At 50.0% G+C, this 16,558-nt stretch overlaps 1 protein-coding gene across 1 annotated transcript; it reads right to left on the bottom strand.

Moving 5' to 3' along the window:
• Positions 1-7: 7 nt before the first annotated feature.
• On the bottom strand, positions 8-8,386 carry LOC118161237 (solute carrier family 22 member 13-like). The gene is made up of 9 exons (XM_035316364.1): positions 6,157-8,386; positions 4,599-4,702; positions 3,742-3,896; positions 3,181-3,349; positions 2,778-2,898; positions 2,214-2,308; positions 1,684-1,898; positions 1,206-1,314; positions 8-719 (listed from the first exon to the last, which is right to left on the bottom strand). Exons 1-9 carry the CDS (start codon positions 6,526-6,528, stop codon positions 476-478), a joined length of 1,584 nt encoding a protein of 527 aa, XP_035172255.1. The 5' UTR covers positions 6,529-8,386; the 3' UTR covers positions 8-475.
• Between the last annotated feature and the right edge of the window lie 8,172 nt (positions 8,387-16,558).

Raw genomic sequence — 16,558 nt, forward strand, 5'->3', positions numbered from 1 at the left:
ATGGCAGCCTTCTCCAATTAGCCAAAAGACAAGCAGCCTTCAACAACCTGGCTTCCCACACATCACCTACTCTCTGAGCACCCACGAACATCCTTCTCCTAACAAAAGTACTGGGCTGCAATTCCACCTTGCCCTGTGGGGAAACGGGGAGATGGGAGCTACGCGCTGCTGAAAGCTGGAGAGCACAGCTACGAGGCATCAGCCCTTCCCTGGGGAGGGCTGGGGGATCCAGGGCAAGCACCCTCCGCTCCTGCAGTCCTTTCATTTCATGGACAGGAGGGCAGCAGTGACTGCCCTGGGACTGAGATACCACTTTGGGCTGTGTTATGGGGCAGTTTACCACCACCCTTTCCCCTCCCCTTCCACTGCAATGGGACACCCAACTCCCTACCCTCCCATCAATATAAGCCCCCAAAGAAACCACCACACCCAGAGAATGCAATTCCCTTGGGCCCTTCTGTGGTCCCCCTGTCCCTCATGAGCAAGAGGAGGCAGTGTGGGGGCTCACCTCTGCCATGGGACGGCCACCCCTCGTGTCATCCACCAGCTCAGCGCCGCGGGTCTCGGGCAGCAGGAAGCAGAGCAGCCCCCCCAGCACGGGGGCACTGCCGAAGATGGCCATGGGGACGGCCCGGTGGTACTGCTCCAGGAGGCGGATCAGTGGGGCGATGATCCCCGCCACCCGCGCCGCCATCGAGCACAGCCCCACGCCGCTTTGCCTGCAGGAGCGAGGGGCACTGGCAGGTGCGGGTCGGGCTTGGTCCCCCAGAGAAGCAGCGCGACACCACAGGGGGAGCACAAGGGGCAGACCCGGCAGCCATGTCATGATGCCTCCACCCTGCCCTGTCACCGGCATTACCACCACCGTGGTGGAGTGCCATGTCCCTGTGTTCTGCCCCAATGAGGGCTTGCCATGGGGTGGGGATGGCCACACAGGAGAGCTGCATGCACCCGTGCTGCCTTCTTCCGCCATGTAAGTGCTGCCTCGCTGAGGGGACAGGCCAAGGGGTAAGGGGCAGCCATGGTGGCCATGTTGTGCCACTTCTTCTTGCCCCTGCCCAGGGACTGAGCGCGCCTGTGGGCCCAGCCAGGCTCTTGTCCCGCCATTGCCACCACCGCCAGCTACGGTGGGGTGCCACAGCCTGTGCTCCTGTGAGGAGGCTAGCCCTGTGGGAGGGAAGCCATTAAGCCTGGAGAAACCTCACCTGATGACGGTGGGGAAGAGCTCTGCGGAGTAGACGTAGGAGGAGGAGAAGGAGGCTGAGGCGGCGAACTTGCCGATGGTGGCCAGGACAGTGATCACCACGGGCTGGTCTGAGGGGGGAAGAGAAGAGACAGCAGCTGTGAGATGGGTGGCCTGATATCACCTCTCAGGGATGATGACTGGGGACTTGTGGTGACAACCACATTGCCTGAAGGGAGCCACTGAAACTGAACAGTGCTTGAACACAGACTTAGGAGCAACTCTGGTCTGGATGCCAGCCTCAGGACACTGATTTTGCTGATCAAAATGGTCTGTGGGTACATGACCAAGCCTCTTGCGTCCATGGCACCAGGTTCAGCTCAATCCCTGACAGACATGTGGGACTGGGAGGATGGGACCTTCACTAGCAAGGGAAGTGCTTGGGCTGTCAGCTCCCTGCCCCAGAAGCTGATCTCTCAAGACAAGAAGAGGTTGTTCACCTTCAGGGATGCCAGTGATGATCAGACACACCAGGCCACTCAGCAGCAGGGTGCCAGCCTGGGATTTCCTCCTCCCAAACCACTGCAGCAGGAAGATACAACCAGCACGGCCTGGGATTTCCACTGCTCCAAATGCAAGCTGTGTCAGGTAGATGTCCAGACCAAAATTAGTCACATTCAGACTCAGACCATAGTAAACAAGGCTATTAACAAACCTGAAAACAGAGCAGAATGGCAACAACCATATCTGTTAGCCGTGAGAAAATACAATATTGACCTTCACTGACAAAATTTTCAGAATCTCCTGGGATTTCCAAGGGGACATAAAACCCAACCAGTACCACAGGACTGCCAAAGCTGGGACTAAGTCTTTCCCACAAACTGCATTTCATGTAGAATAGCCAGAAAGAGCAATAACCATCAGTATCATCACCAAAACACATGAGGTGAATTTACAATTATGAATAATGTTCAAGACCTTCTTTTCTTCACCCAGAAGCTAGGAAAGAGGGAACCAGGCAATGTCTTACCAGGCACACGACATGATTAAAGTCACCTTCCGGATGTGCTTCTTCCGAAAGAGATCCAGAAAACGTCCAGACTTGGTCTGTGTCTCACACTTCAGCTTCAAAATTCAGAAAGCCAGAGAGTCAGAGCAGACAAAGGAAACTCATGGCTAGCTGTTTTTCCAGCTGAAGACAAAGGATAAGCTCAGTGGGACAGGCTTGTGACCCAAAGCTGCTGCGGGAGGGACAGCAGCCCAATGGGGCTCGGCTCCCCTGCCTATGGTGTAGCTGCCCCGTGCAATAGTTTGGAGACTGAGAGGTTCCTTGGGATGAACACTTTGTCAGTGCAGGGTCCTTGGGATGGGAGGGGTTGTAACTCCCTCCCTTTGGGCCTTTAGGCATGGAATACCACAGAGCAGGGACCTCATGATCATCTTCAACACTTGTGTAGCCTTCAAAGAAGAAAAGCCCATCCCTAAATGATCCCAGCGTTCATGGAAAGATGAGTCCAGCTCCAAGGAGTGCTACTAAGCCACGCTCAGAGGCAGGTCTCTGAGGATGAACATCTCCCAACACTGTTTTTGGTACCTGCTCAAGGAGTCCCAGGGGGATGGTGCGCTTGTTGATGGATGCTGCCTTCTGAAGGACCTTCTTAGCTTCTTCTATTTTGCCTTTTGTCACCAGCCACCGAGCTGACTCTGGTAGCACCCTGCCAAGGAGATGGAAGTCAGCTGTGACCTGCTGACTTTGCTCAGAGCCCATCTCCCTGCAACCAGGCCCAGCAAGTAATGGCCACAATGTGTGCCAGGGGGTCTAAATACCACCTCAGGTCAGGCTTCCCAGGGCTACGTTTAGGCCACATCTGAGGACCTGAACCAAAGCAGCTGTTGCTCTCCAAGGCCCAGTGACCCACGGAGATGTGCTGATCTCTGCAGAAACCCCTCTGGCATCTGTCATGCCTGCAAGGAGCGTACTGCCCAGTGTCACTTACCAGATGAAGAAGAAAAGGGCAAATATAGGAGCAGATCCTGCAATTTCCAGCAACCTCCAGTTACGAATCCCATAGCTCAAGCCAGCCAAAATCATTTGTCCAACAGCGAAACAGCAGTGAGTAATAAGCACTGCACGTGGTCGATAGGAGACCCCAACCCATTCTGTAGCTGAAAAGAAGGATTGATTTTGAGGGTCATTAACGTGAATGATTTCCCCTTATTCAAGCAGTGTGTTTCTCCTGGAACCTCTCCTCCAGGAGTTGAGGAGAAGAGACTGGCAGTCAGACCTCCATTGTCAGAGATATGTTTGAAATGGTCTCACACAACAGAGACACAGTTGACAGTTCTTCATATACCTTTGTGGGCCTGACAGCATCTTCTGGACTGGCTGTCCAATCCTGCGAGGGGAGCCCCCCATTCTCCTACTCTCCCTACATTTATCATCCTCTCATTTTATCTTCGTTGTCTTCCCTGAGCTGTCACCCTGAGAGAGGGTGACATTTGTATTGCATCTTGAGAGGCCACATTGGTCTGCCTCAGGGCAAGGTCATCCTACTCACCTAAGGCCAAGGCAGTAATCAGAATTCCTGACACAGCAGTTGCCACGACACATCTGAAGGCCATATATACATAGAAATGGGGCACAAAGGCAATTCCTAAACCAAACAAGCTCTGGATGAAGATGGAGATCAGAAAAACTGGCCGGCGGCCGGTCCTATGGAAGAAGAAGGAAGTTACTCTTGGTATCTGGAGAGACCCCATGGGAATCCAGAGGGATACACAATGATTTGGGAACCATTCACACCAGAGGTTTGACTCCTGTGTGAATAGAGCTCCTTGACCCAGGGAGGAAAAGACAGCAAAAGCAGCATCACCACTTCTGAACAGATGTGATAGCAGCAAAGGGTAAAGTAACATGCCCTTGAAGGACTCCCATGCTACCTCTGCTGACAGAAATGAGGAACAGACTTAAACAGACTGTAATGCCAGTTCACCTGTGAAATGCCCTGTGTACCTACTGTGCCCTTCTCCATTCCATGTCCCCTCTGGGCTCACAGAAGCTAAGGACTCTGGCCAGAGTCACTATGAGATGAGCAGAGCCACTGGAAAGAGTCACACATGATCTGGTTAACACAGCGGAAGGTTGGGTCCAACTCTGTGCCCAGATGTAGGTTTCTAGGATCCCTGGAGACAACCTTGGGTAGCTGAGAAAAGAACAGAGGCTGGACATGAGACTTCTGAAAGACCCCTGAAGTTGTATCTGCCTCCCTCTCCTATCACTTCTCTCGTTGAGGAAAGGGGACCAAGTTCTTTGAAAGGGGTATTTTGTGATCAGAGCACGGGCATCCTGAAGCCTCAGCTGTGTTGCTTGAGGGTGCCAGGCAATAACTCTAGGTAGGTGTCTGTGTCTCCTCACCTGTCACTTAGTGGCCCAAAGATCATGGCTCCCAGGAACATTCCCAGCATGTAGACAGACTGCGAGATGTCATTCAGGTCCTTCCTGTCACACACGAGGTCGAACTGGAGGAGGGAAACACAGCTGCTTTTGCTGCTGCCAGGTCCCAGCTGAGCAGCTGCTTTCTCAGGACAGGCAGCATGTCTGGCCCCAGGTGGGGACAGGAGGTGGAGGCCCGGGCTCTCAGCCTAGCCCCTGGGAGCAGAGATCCCTCTCCCGAGGACACAAGTCTCTGTCGTGTGTGTGAGCTGCACAAGTTGGAGGTGACAGACCCCTGGGCACTCAGTGATGCCCCAAGCACCAGGACCTGCAGGAGTGCATCAAGGCCAGGCAGCCCAAGGGAGCCTCCTGGTCAGGAAGTGTTGGGTGAAGTGGGGCCTTGGAGAGGGGTCCCAGCACCTGAATGCCCTAGCTGCAAAGGCCGGGCAGGGTGGGACAGGCTGGAGGCAGGAGGAGGGCAGGGTATAGTGGGTTTATGTGGCAAGGTTTGGGTAGTGGGGGGCCATAGGAGTGGCTTCTGTGAGAAGAATTCAGAAGCTGCCCCATGTTAGATAAGGGCCCTGCAGCTGGCCAGAGCCAAGTCAAAAAGCAATGTTGTTTGTGCCTCTGTCAGAGCAGATTTAAGAAAGGAAACAAACACCAAAAACAACTAGTGCACAACAGCAGCTGGTAGAGAGAACAGTGAGAAGCAGCCCTGCAGCCCCAAGGTGAGTGCAGCAGGAGGGCAGGAGGTGCTCCAGGCACGCAGCACAAGTTCCCCTGCAGCCTGTGGAGAGGCCCCTGGTGGAGCAGGCTGTCCCCCTGCAGCCCATGGGTCCCACACGGAGCAGATCTCCACGCTGCAGCCCGTGGAGAGGAGCCCACACAGGAGCAGGAGGTCTGGGAGGAGCTGCTGCCTGTGGGGGACCCGTGCTGGAGCAGTTTGCTCCTGGGGGATGGACCCCATGGGACGGAGCCGTGTGGGAGCAGTTCTGAAAGGTGCTTTTCGTTTCTTTCCTTTTCTCACTTCTCTAGCTTGTTAGTAATAGGTAATAAATCTTACTATTTCCGTACTCGGAGTCTGTTTTGCCCATCATGATAACTGTTGAAGGATCTCCCCATCCTTATCTCAACCCTTGAGCCCTTTGCATCATTTTTTCTCCCCTTTTTTCTATGAGGAGAACCAGGCAGCAGAAGAGGGGAAACTGTGGCAGGGAGACCAAAAAGGTCCTCTCAGGCCAGGTACCATGAGTTACTTGGGTGCTGGCAAGGGGCTGTCTGGTGGGCAAAGCACATGCTGGAATCACCCCCACACCGCCTCTGCCTGCACTCCCCTGGGCACAAACATCACGGTTTGCCTGCACACGACCTTGCAAGGGTCTCAGCTGAGTCTGGGGGATGGAGCCGAGTGTTCCCCAGGAAAGGCCTGGTGTAAAATCTCAGCCCAGCTGCACCGCTGCTGCCTTGGCCTTCTGCAAAGTGCAGGACAGGAGGCTCCCGTCCATCCCTTCCCCTCCACGTCCCCAGAGCATTTACAGACCTCGGTGAGCAGGGACGGCTGCTGTGCTGTGGGGTACACCCAGCCACTGCTGCACTCCTCCGTGGCGTTCAGGCCGTATGCCACGATGGAGTCGAGGTCCCAGTCCACGGGCGAGTACATGGAGCACTGCTCGTACGCTCCGTCCGCGTCGCGGGGCAGAGTGAGGTTCAGCTGCTCCTCCTCGGTCAGGTTGGGGCCGATGGCACAGATCCAGCTGGTGTTGCAGTAATGAGGCACGTCCACAACTATGAACACTTGGCCAATCATTTGGAAAGGGTTAAGAAGCAGTGGGAGGGAGAGCAACAGTACTAGCCATTTCTGATATAGCCCAAACTCCCCCAGAGCACTTATAAAATCTCCAAACTCGGCCATGCTGAGTACGTCTATGTCCAGGCTGTGCTAGAGCACGTTGCTTAAATAGCAAAATATTAATGTTTAAACTCTTTGAACACTAAACACCTAATCAGATGTGATAAAATGAGTACTTTTCATGAGCACCTGAATCAGCATGTTCCCCCATTAAGATGATATATTGGAGTCCTGTGGGACGCACTTTGTCACCAGCCATTCCCTCCCTGTTCCTGCGGCCAGAACAAAGGTGCCAGAGCACTGTCACTCTGGGGGACAGAGTGGGGACAGCTTGTCTTGTCCCAATATTTCCCCAAACCTCCTGAAGGCATCTGTGCTGCAGAGTGATTTTTTTCCAAAATGTGAGGTGTGAATCCACAAGCAGGCTTCAGCGTGGGTTGTGGGGCTGATCCCATGCAGCTGAAAGGGAAGCAGGAGGCCAAGCAGAGCGTGGGTGGGTTTGGGATGTTCCTGCTTTGCCCCTGCTGTGCTAAGAGCCATTGCTCCTCTGCCATGCCTTTCCTTGGAGCCCAGCCCATCCTTGCCCTGCTACTTCCCATGCTGAATCACCCCAAATCAAATGTCTGGATTTGCAGGGCCGACTTCCCCAGGGGGACACGATGGCTTGATCTGAGCTGAATGCCTAGGACTGATGTGGCATAGAAGAAGCACAAGATGCACTTCTCATCTTGTAAATACTTGCTGCACAATTTTCAGGTGGACCCACTGTGCTGTCTGACATGGTTTGTTTTATTCTTTGGGGCCACGTCTTCTGGCTGTGCTCCCTCCTCTCCCCCATGCACATCCCCTTTCAGACAAGAAAGGTTGCTCTTGCTCCTTATGCCAGGGCAGACAGGGGGCTTGCAGCTTCTCATTCACACGTGCTGCTCTCATTAATGGCTTAATGGCTGGATAGCCCACCCTGGTGACTTCTGCTTTTGACAGGGAAATATGGTTGGTCCTCAGGTAGACATGATCCTGACAGCTGTGTCCCAAGCTATCGATTTTCATTTGCCCCAGGCTGAAACCCTGGTCAGCCATAAAACTGAATCTAAACTACAATGTCTTGGAGAGAATCCTAAAATGGATTTGACTGGGAGAGTACCCTTAAGAAAAACATACCAGACTTGTCACACACACATACAGAGCACACAGGATTTGGGGATAAGAAAAGACATTGGCCTGGTTTTGCATGAGGTTCTGATGTCACTTGAAAAGGAGATTGACCTGATTTCTGCTGCATGTCTGAGCTATTTCCTGGGCAGCCTCTCTGAGTGGTTTGTATCTTTATTTCTGGAAACTGGAAACCCCGATTGCCCTCAGCGTTTGAAATGCGGTGTGGGATTTGTCAAAGGTCTCCTGGCTGCTTTCACCAAAGCGATAAGGACAGGTCACTGGACACTGACTTGCTCCCTAATGTCTCCTCTTAAACCCTTCGTTCATCATCCCCCAGCTCAGGGAGTGCATCTGCGCCACCAGTGAAGCAACAGAAGGATCAGACAAGTCCAGGTCTCTGTTGAGTAGGTACAGCACTGGTGTACTTACAGAAGTGAGAGACAGTAGAAGACGTGACCTTAAAACATCACCCCCTAAGCTAGTGGGAGCAAGGGGAGAGAGGAGTAATTAGCTTGTGCATACACACACCACATGGCCAAACATGCCACTGAGCTTTGGACCCACATCCGTGGATGACAGGACTTGCTGCTGTTCAGAGACTTACTGTGGGCGGGAGGTTGGCTAAATAACTTCCAGAGGTTTCCTTTTACTCCAAATTCTTGTTGTGGGGTGACTTTGCCTGGGAGATCTGCCATGCAGAAGCATTTCAACCCCATCCTGCTGAACAGGTACCTTTCTCACCAGTGCATAACCAGCTGAGCTTACATGGTATTTTTCCCACTCCTCAGCCATCAGCATCTCCTGTGGTAAAATGGTCATGTTTTGACCACAAAAATTCCTTGTGGGTGCCTCAGACATGCCTGCAGTCTCAGGAGCTAACTCAGATGTGACTCCTTGAGGCTGTCCTTCCTAATGTCACCAGCCAGGCTCTTCTGGTGCCCTGGGAAAGCTTCAGCACCCTGTTGTAAACTCTGTCACTCTATGATGACGCTTTTCATAGAGATTGTTTTCAGGACTGTCTTCACCTCACAATGAGACGTGGGGCTGAGTGGGTCAGTCCCACATAGTGGAGATCTCTCCGGGGCAAAAACTCTGTTGAGCTTTGCTTCTGGGAGTCCCACAGCAAGAGTTACTGTTCTTATTTCTCTGTCCCACAGTTTTTCCCAGGTGGATTAATGCTCTTGGCAGAGAACATGGAAACCAACTGAAGTCAACAGGTCTGAAGGAGGACCTGGGATGTACAGCTGGAAAACATGCACATCCATGTTCAGATGTCAAGGAGAGAGGGAGTTTGGAGAGAGGAACCACTGCCTGTGGAGGAAGGCTGCTCCGGACAGCAGGGGATCAATGCACTGATCTGTGGGCTTTGCTTTTCTCTTACATAGCTCTGGATGTCAGCAGTGACTGGCTGGAAGCCCATTTGGACATCAATATGCTGGGATGAATTGCAGCCAGAAGAGGTTTGCAGCAGCCAGCCACGGTGCTTCTGCATTTCCCCTCTCCCTCGTGGTGCTGGTAAGGAGGGGCTGGGTTTTTGGATATGTACTAGTGATAGTTTGGTCTGGGATGTCACTTTGGCCCAGATAGACAGGCACCCCCCCTGCCTAATTGTTTCAGTGATAGGCGTTTAATCCCTTCAAGCCTTCAGGTCTCATTTCTCCATATCTAAATACAGCTTGACCAGGTTTCAGGCAGGGCTGTGAGATGGCAGCACCTTTGTCCCAAGGCACTTGTCCCACCCCAAGACAAGACCAGTTTAGCACTTAATGGGTCACGTAGCTTTATGGGCCACCCCTCTTTTCCTTGGACACACATTGAGAGAGCACCAACAAGCTGCTTTGCAGCGGATGCAGTCATCAAGCAGTTTTATTCCTCCAGGAGATCTGACAGAGCCAGTGTACATTTTGGCACTGATGTGGCAGGGATGATCTGTATATTTATTAATTGTTTTAACATTTTAATCCTTTTTATAACAGACAGCTGATTAACACAGTTGAAGCGATGTGCTCCATGAACCTTTATGTGTGTTCTTGTTTTGTCTCTCATGTTCCAGGTGAACTTGCCTATCATCCGTGTAATTGTTAACTTCTGTAACACCTGTGTTATGGCAGCAAAAGGCAGCCAGGGAGGGTCACCATGAAACCACAAGGGGACGGCAGGACTTCAAGAGACCCACATTTCTTTTCTTGCTCTGCCCTTCTGACCAGGTGACCTTGGCAAGGTCATTTCACTTTTATTTGCTTATTGTTATAAAAAGAGGATAACGATGGTAACCTCCCATGTGAAGCAATTTTGCAGTCTAAATAAGGAAAAATATAATGAGGGGAGTGAGATACCTATCGTTAAGCATAGACAAGCCACATAATCAGCTCTAGATGTCTAAATATTGTTGTCTTTATGAGAAATAGGTATCTAAGGTTGTATTGTAATTAGCTGAGATCTATCAATAAGCTCAGTAGAGTTCAGAGAGCTGTTAGCTTTCTGAATGCAGTTGCTTATAATGGGCTGAATCACTCCTTGGCCTGCATTGTGAGTACTTACTGACTCTCCTTTAACTCTGAGTGGGCTTAGACATCTGATGTATGTTGAAATATTACTGTCATGGACACCTAAACCAATTTTGGAGCTGAATCTCTATCCTGCCCCTCTCAGCTCTGCCTTTGCTCGTTGCATTTTGCTTTTGCACTTGGGGTTATGGATTCCCCCTCTAAGTGCAGGGAATGGGGTGCTGGTCTCACTGGAGAGGTTAACCTCTCCTTGGAGGTTCCTCGTGGTGAAGCCAGCTTTTGTGGTGCTCTTTTTTTTGGGACCTGAGTGCCGATCCACTATGATCAAGACAGAGATCTTAAATTTAGCTCCTTAAGCCGCTAATAAATCAGCCTATGCACAACTGAATTCACCTAGTGCCAGAGGAGTGGGGATTTCTAAGCTGATTTCATGAATCAGATTTTGTCCCATATCAGCTAACTTCAGAAACTTGTTTTATTTCTCATTTTTTTTCTTTTTCTTTTTCTTTTTCTTTTTCTTTTTCTTTTTCTTTTTCTTTTTCTTTTTCTTTTTCTTTTTCTTTTTCTTTTTCTTTTTCTTTTTCTTTTTCTTTTTCTTTTTCTTTTAACTATATAAAGAACTCCTGGTTTAAAGGGTCATCACCGAACACATTAGGGTCTGCAGAGGAAAGACTTTCATGAGCTTCTTCAGCTTCTGACATTTTTCTGCTCCCGTCCATTTTTGCAGGAGCATCCTGGCCAATTTGGTCTGAATCAACATGAAAGGGATCAAAGAGACTCTGATTAGGGTTTTCAGAAGCATGGCTGGTGACCATGTACGGTGGAGGAAAACTGCCTTCCTGCATGGAAAGGGGTTTGTTTGTTGAGCCTTCAGCACTAAAACCCCATCCAAATGTATCTTCTGCAGCCTTTGGAGCCTGGTACCATGGATCAAAGTGCTGCAGCAGTGCACAGCCCTGAATCCCTTCTGAGTCTCCAGTAACAATCTCATCTTGTCCAACTAGAAACGGGAAGCTGGAGGTGTCCCACGGTTCTAATGGAGCATTTGCCAGGATTTCCTGGCACAATTCTGAAGGATTTGGATCAAAGCAAGGTGAAGTTCCTGTCTGTGAAATTTGCAAGTCTAAATTTGGGATTTTACTCGCTATGCTGGGAAAATCTTGTCCTTTGTTTTCTACAGATAGGAAAATGTTACTGTCCTCCAGAAGATCCATGTTGTCTAACTGAAGCTCAGCTTCCTTGGATAATTTTCTTAAATTGTTTGATGAAGAAAAAATCCCATCCTCTATCACTGTGTTCTGGATATCCAAACTCAGTAAGTTCGGACTTTCCAGTAGACAAGCATCACAACGACTCCCTTCCCTGATGATTTTTTTGCTGTTATCAGCTGCTGGCATAAGCGCTGGAGAAAGATGGAAAGGGATTGTTCCACCTTCAAAATCTACCGCATCTTCCTTCTGATTTTCCTGTGCTGGCACAAGAGAGGGCCAACAGCTGTCCTGTTGCTGCTGAACCTGCCTGTCTAAAGCTGGTTGGTCACGAATGTCAAGTTCAGTTCTCTCATGTTTATCATCACATGAAATGTTTGTACCAGGAGTGAACAAGAAGATATTTGTCTCCTTGCCCTCAATGGTATCTAAGCAGCCTCCAGAACTCTCCTGCATATCTCTGGGGATGACCTCTGTCTTCCCTGGCTGTGGCAGCTGATCATTTTTGGAGGCCTTTTGTTTTGCTTGGCTGGAGGAGCCGATGAGGCCCTGGGGCTTTTCCTGCTTGTCTTCAGTGTTTGTTTGTTCTGAGGATCTAGCAGGATTTTCTTGTCGACTCTGCTTCTTCTCTGAGGAGTAACCAAACAAAGTGACAAGGGCTGACTGGGGCTTAGTGGGTTTCCTTTGGCTTGTTTCCTTCTTGGGAGCACTGCCTTTGTCTTCAGAACCAAAAAGTGTAGTGAAGGGGTTTTTCCCAAGCTTGAAACCTTTACCCAGCACCTCTGTCCTGTCTTGACTGCTTCTGGTCTCTTTGCTTTGGTCACCAGGTCTTGATGTATGTGCAGTGCTTTCCTCTGGGTGTTTCAGATCCATTTTTTCTTCACCCTCTGGATGACCCCCATGTTTGTCTGAGGATACATTCAGTTTGAAGGAGTCTAATTTCTTGACTGGTTGGTCAGAAATGTGAAAGAAGTTTCCACCAAGAACTTCACTTGGATCCTTCGATTTGGAGTTGTCAGCTTCGTCAGGTGAGGGCCAAGTGGCACAAGTTCCTTTCAAAGGCACATCTGCTGATACTGGAAAATCCTTGGCAGGTGATTTTACATCATGGACCAAAATATCCCCATGAGGGTTAGCCATCAGTGGGCTACACATGGCCTGAGGTTCTGTTTCTTGTAGTTGGGGCATATCATGGTCATCTGTCTTCTCAGGCAAACCAGGTGAAGGGACCTTTTCTGGTGTCTTTTCCTGAGATGTGTGCTCAGGACTGGGTTCTTCCAGAAACCCTGATGTGCTTACCGGTTTCATTTCTTTGGTCTTCTCAAATTCTTCCCCTTTGCTCTCAACCTCAGGCAAATGACTTACACTGGATAGCAGCATGTTTTCCTCCAAACTTCCTGGTGTTTGTTTCCCAGGAAACTCATCAACGTCTGTCTTGGATTTCGCATTCATCAGCTCAGCTATCTCAGGTGATGCACTCAGTCCTCCTGGCTCCAGGGAGCTGGATGCTACACTGGGGGTCCCTGGCACACCAGAGAGGCAGAAAGCTTGGTCTTCAGCTTTGTGTTCAGGGGGATCGTCCCCCTCAGCTCTGTATTTTGGCTCCATATTTGTGATGTTTCTGGTTTCAAGCTCTCTTGGCACACAGACTGGCTGTGGGTTGTCCATTCTGTCTCCAAGATGATGCTTGCCTCCTGCAGTGGCTGGGGTGGCTGTGGTCTGTTCAACCTTGTCATCTGTCATTGCAAGCTTTGTGCCTCCTTCGCTGGATGTGCTCAGTGGTGAGAGAGACCTATGGGCCTCATTTTCCTTCACTGGGAGCTCTGCTGTGGGCAGGCTGCAGCCCCCTTTGGTCCCCAGGTACATCCAGTTAGTGGGTTTGGTGCTCTGACGTGTCACAGATTTAACAGGCTCCAGGAGCACAGGAGAGGAGGCAGAGACAGATCCTCTCTGCAGCTGGACCCTGCCCTGCTGGAATGCAGCAACTCGCTGGGACACCTTGCCCCCTCGCTTCCCACCGGGTACGTCGCCATCCCCAAATGCCAGCTTCTTCTCACCATCTCGCTGTTCTCCAGGCTTAGGCCAGGAACACGCTTGCTCCCTTTTCTCAGGGTAGGTGACACCAGGTAAGAAGCTTCCCTTCTTCACGGCTGCCTCTACTGCTGTTCTTCCCTTCTGAACCCTGAGCACCATCCTGCCCTCCTCGTTGCCCGCAGCCTGGCAGGTTTGCAAGCTTAGTGCGGGCCTTTTCCAGGAAAGATTCACATCTTTTCCATCTGCAGCCAACAAGGCTGTTTCTGAAGGTGGCCAGCTGGTTCTGAGCTTGTTCCCTAAGGGGACAGGCCTGCTGTTCAGCTCTCGCCTTTCCTCAGTGAGCTGTAAGCTGCCCGGTGCATTGAAGGATGTGGCTTTCCTTCTTGCTTCAGTCGTATTTTCAGCCCTGTTGTACCAGTCCTGGGGCTGTGCCTCTCTGCCCACCGCTGCTGCTCGCTGAACCTGATGGTTCCCTAGCTGTTGCTCCAGCCTTTTTGCCTCGCTTCTGTTTTTAGCTCCAGCCATCTGCTTGCAGTGGACTTGGCAGTAAAACACCCCGTGGAGGGCAGCATAGTTTTGCAAGCTGGAAAACACACATTGGCATAGCTGTTAGAGGTTGTGTGGGAGGGGAGGATTAACAGTAGCGCTGATGGACAGGTTTTCAGCGAAATTGTTTTTCAACTGGAAACATTTGGGGATAAGAGGGGGTCTGAAGAATGAAACCTTTCAAAAGCAGTGTCTGTTTGCTGAGGATATGTTTGGTTTTTCTTTCAAAAACTGAAACACGTGAAAAATTAAACATTTCCTTGCAATACCTTTGGGAGCTGTAGGCCAGGTTATGTGAGATCCCTTTCTCTGTTATCGGCCAGGCTTCACACCAGGGCTTCATCTCTCCCCTTGTATAGAGAGCATGGCTCATATGAGCTAAAATTCACAGGGCTCCCGTGATAAAACGTCTGCATGATGGGAGAATGTGTCTGCACAGACTGGGGGCCAAGAAGACAGCAAACAGCCTTGCAGAAAAGGTTGAACCACAACCTTTGGTGAACCACAAACAGAAAACAAGCCAGCAGTGTGCCCTTGTGAAAAAGCAGCCAACATCCTGGACCTCATTAGTTAAACCCCAGCAAGAAGGTCAAGAGAAGTGACTGTTCCTCTCTGTTTGGCACTTGTGGGATCACATATGTAGTGCTCTGTCCAGTCTTGGGCTCCCAGTGCAAGAAAACCATTGGTATAGTGGAAGAAGTCCAGTGAAGGGCCACCAAAGTGGTTTGGGACGTGGAGTGTGGGATATGAGGACAGGCTGGGAGCTGAGTTAGCTGTCTTATAATGGCAAGGTTAAGGGAGAGGATCTCATTGCTGTGTGTATCTGACTTGTGGGAGGGTCAGAGGAGGTGTAGTTAACAGAATGAGAGGCAATAAGAACAAGTTGTAAACATGGGAAATCGTGATTAGATATAGGAAAAGAACATTTTCACTGGTAATCAGGTCTTGAAAGAGTGGCTTCAAACAGGAGGCTGTTGTATCTCTGACCTTGGAACCATGCACACCTCCTGGCTGTGGCCCTGAGCAACCTGCCCTCCTTGGACCTGCAGGAGGCTGGGTGGAGGATTCCAGAGCTTCCTTCTAACCCACCCGGCTCTGTGAACATGTGAGGCACCCTGACTGCTCCTGCAATTAAGATTATTCAGCATTCATTCAGCATTCATTCAGCTATCAGCATTCCCAACTTGAAAATATTTCTTGTGTTTGCATCTCACCCTTGCACCACCGTGCAGGTTGCAGATTCACAGGTGTATACAAGCTTGAGGTGAGCAGTCTTCAGATTAATGATGGAGAGGAAATTTGTATCAAGGAAACTGTCCGCCCTTAGCTGTTACCTTGAGTCCACCCTGCTTACCACCGGGCCATTCTGATGGAAACTACTTGGACATCCTTTAAAAATAAATGTACCTGGGGACCTACCACTCACCTCAACTGCTTCCTGCAGACCTTGCAGCAGAAGCATGAGCGGTGCAAACAGACTTTGTCAGTGACCACACGCTCCATGGAGTAGACAGGCTGCAGGCATGAGGCACACACCTCTTTCAACATGGGCTGAAGAAGAAGAAGAAACTACAGTTAAATAAGTCTGAGTCATGACCACTTGGACAAAATATATGCAAGCCTATTTGCTGAATCTGATGGTTGTTTTGGATTTTCTGGATGGTTTTTTTGAGGTTTGTTATGAGAGTTCAGGTTTCTGGCCAACTTTATTCACTTTTAATCTTGGATAGGTCAGCATTAATGTTCAGTTGGGACAGTAAGGCAAGACATCCTTGGATTCCTCATGAAAGAATGATTCATTTGATCAAAAGCAAATGATTCACACAAATTAATCATTTAAAAGTCTTGCGTGAGCTAAGAAACATTGTTCAGCGACTCTGACTCAAAAACTCTGGATGGGCAGCTCCTGAAATCACTGATGGCACATGGCTACTCACATAAACCATATAGTCCAAACCCTATAAAGACAGCACGCCTCAGTATTAAAGCTCCAGCTGCTCCATAAACCTGGTGGTTTACTCTGTGGGCTAAATTTTACACCATGACCCGATTCCTCAAACACCACTTTATGTGAAGAGTCCAAGGAATCCCTCTGGAAAGCATCACCAACACCAGCTATATTATCCATCGAGGGAGAAAGGGAATTAAAAAGTTTGGACATCAGCCTATCTGCAAAAATAGCTCCAGTTTGTCTGCAGTTGGCGGTGGGCAGCAGTGTAAATATCTCTGTGGGCTCCGTGTTGCTGTGGTGCAAAGCAGAAGCTCAGCTTACCTGGTGAGGTCTTCTGCGAGTCAAGTCTGGCCAAAGCCCCAAAAGAAATGCATCTGATTCTATCCTAACTGTAATTAGGACAGTGCTCCAGGTACTGATACCACCTCATATGAGGGCGTCTCTCTCTATTTCTTATGGTCTGTTTTGCCACAGTTTGATCTGATAGAGTTTTACTGGTGCTCTCTCCCTTTAGCTTTTAGTTCAACATGTGCTGATCCTGGATTTCTGCACTGTCAGCTCAGAGAACAGGCAAATTTAATTTCCTGCTCTTATGTGGTGTGGGCTGATGGCCAGATTTTAGACTTCAACAGAGGAAGCATGAAAGATATTTTTGCATCAGAAACGTGCAGCACGTCTCAAGAGATGAGCTA

The sequence above is a fragment of the Oxyura jamaicensis genome, chromosome 2 (assembly GCF_011077185.1).
Source record: "Oxyura jamaicensis isolate SHBP4307 breed ruddy duck chromosome 2, BPBGC_Ojam_1.0, whole genome shotgun sequence".
In the NCBI taxonomy this organism is placed as follows: domain Eukaryota; kingdom Metazoa; phylum Chordata; class Aves; order Anseriformes; family Anatidae; genus Oxyura; species Oxyura jamaicensis.

Bases quoted from the DNA above. Each gene is read 5' to 3' on its own strand.
- LOC118161237 (XM_035316364.1), bottom strand. From the start codon at position 6,528: ATGGCCGAGTTTGGAGATTTTATAAGTGCTCTGGGGGAGTTTGGGCTA. The intron at 2,899-3,180 runs GTAAGTGACACT...TCTCCTTGGCAG, and splicing joins GCCCTTTTCTTCTTCATCTG to GGTGCTACCAGAGTCAGCTC. The intron at 720-1,205 runs GTGAGGTTTCTC...TCGCTCCTGCAG, and splicing joins CTCTTCCCCACCGTCATCAG to GCAAAGCGGCGTGGGGCTGT.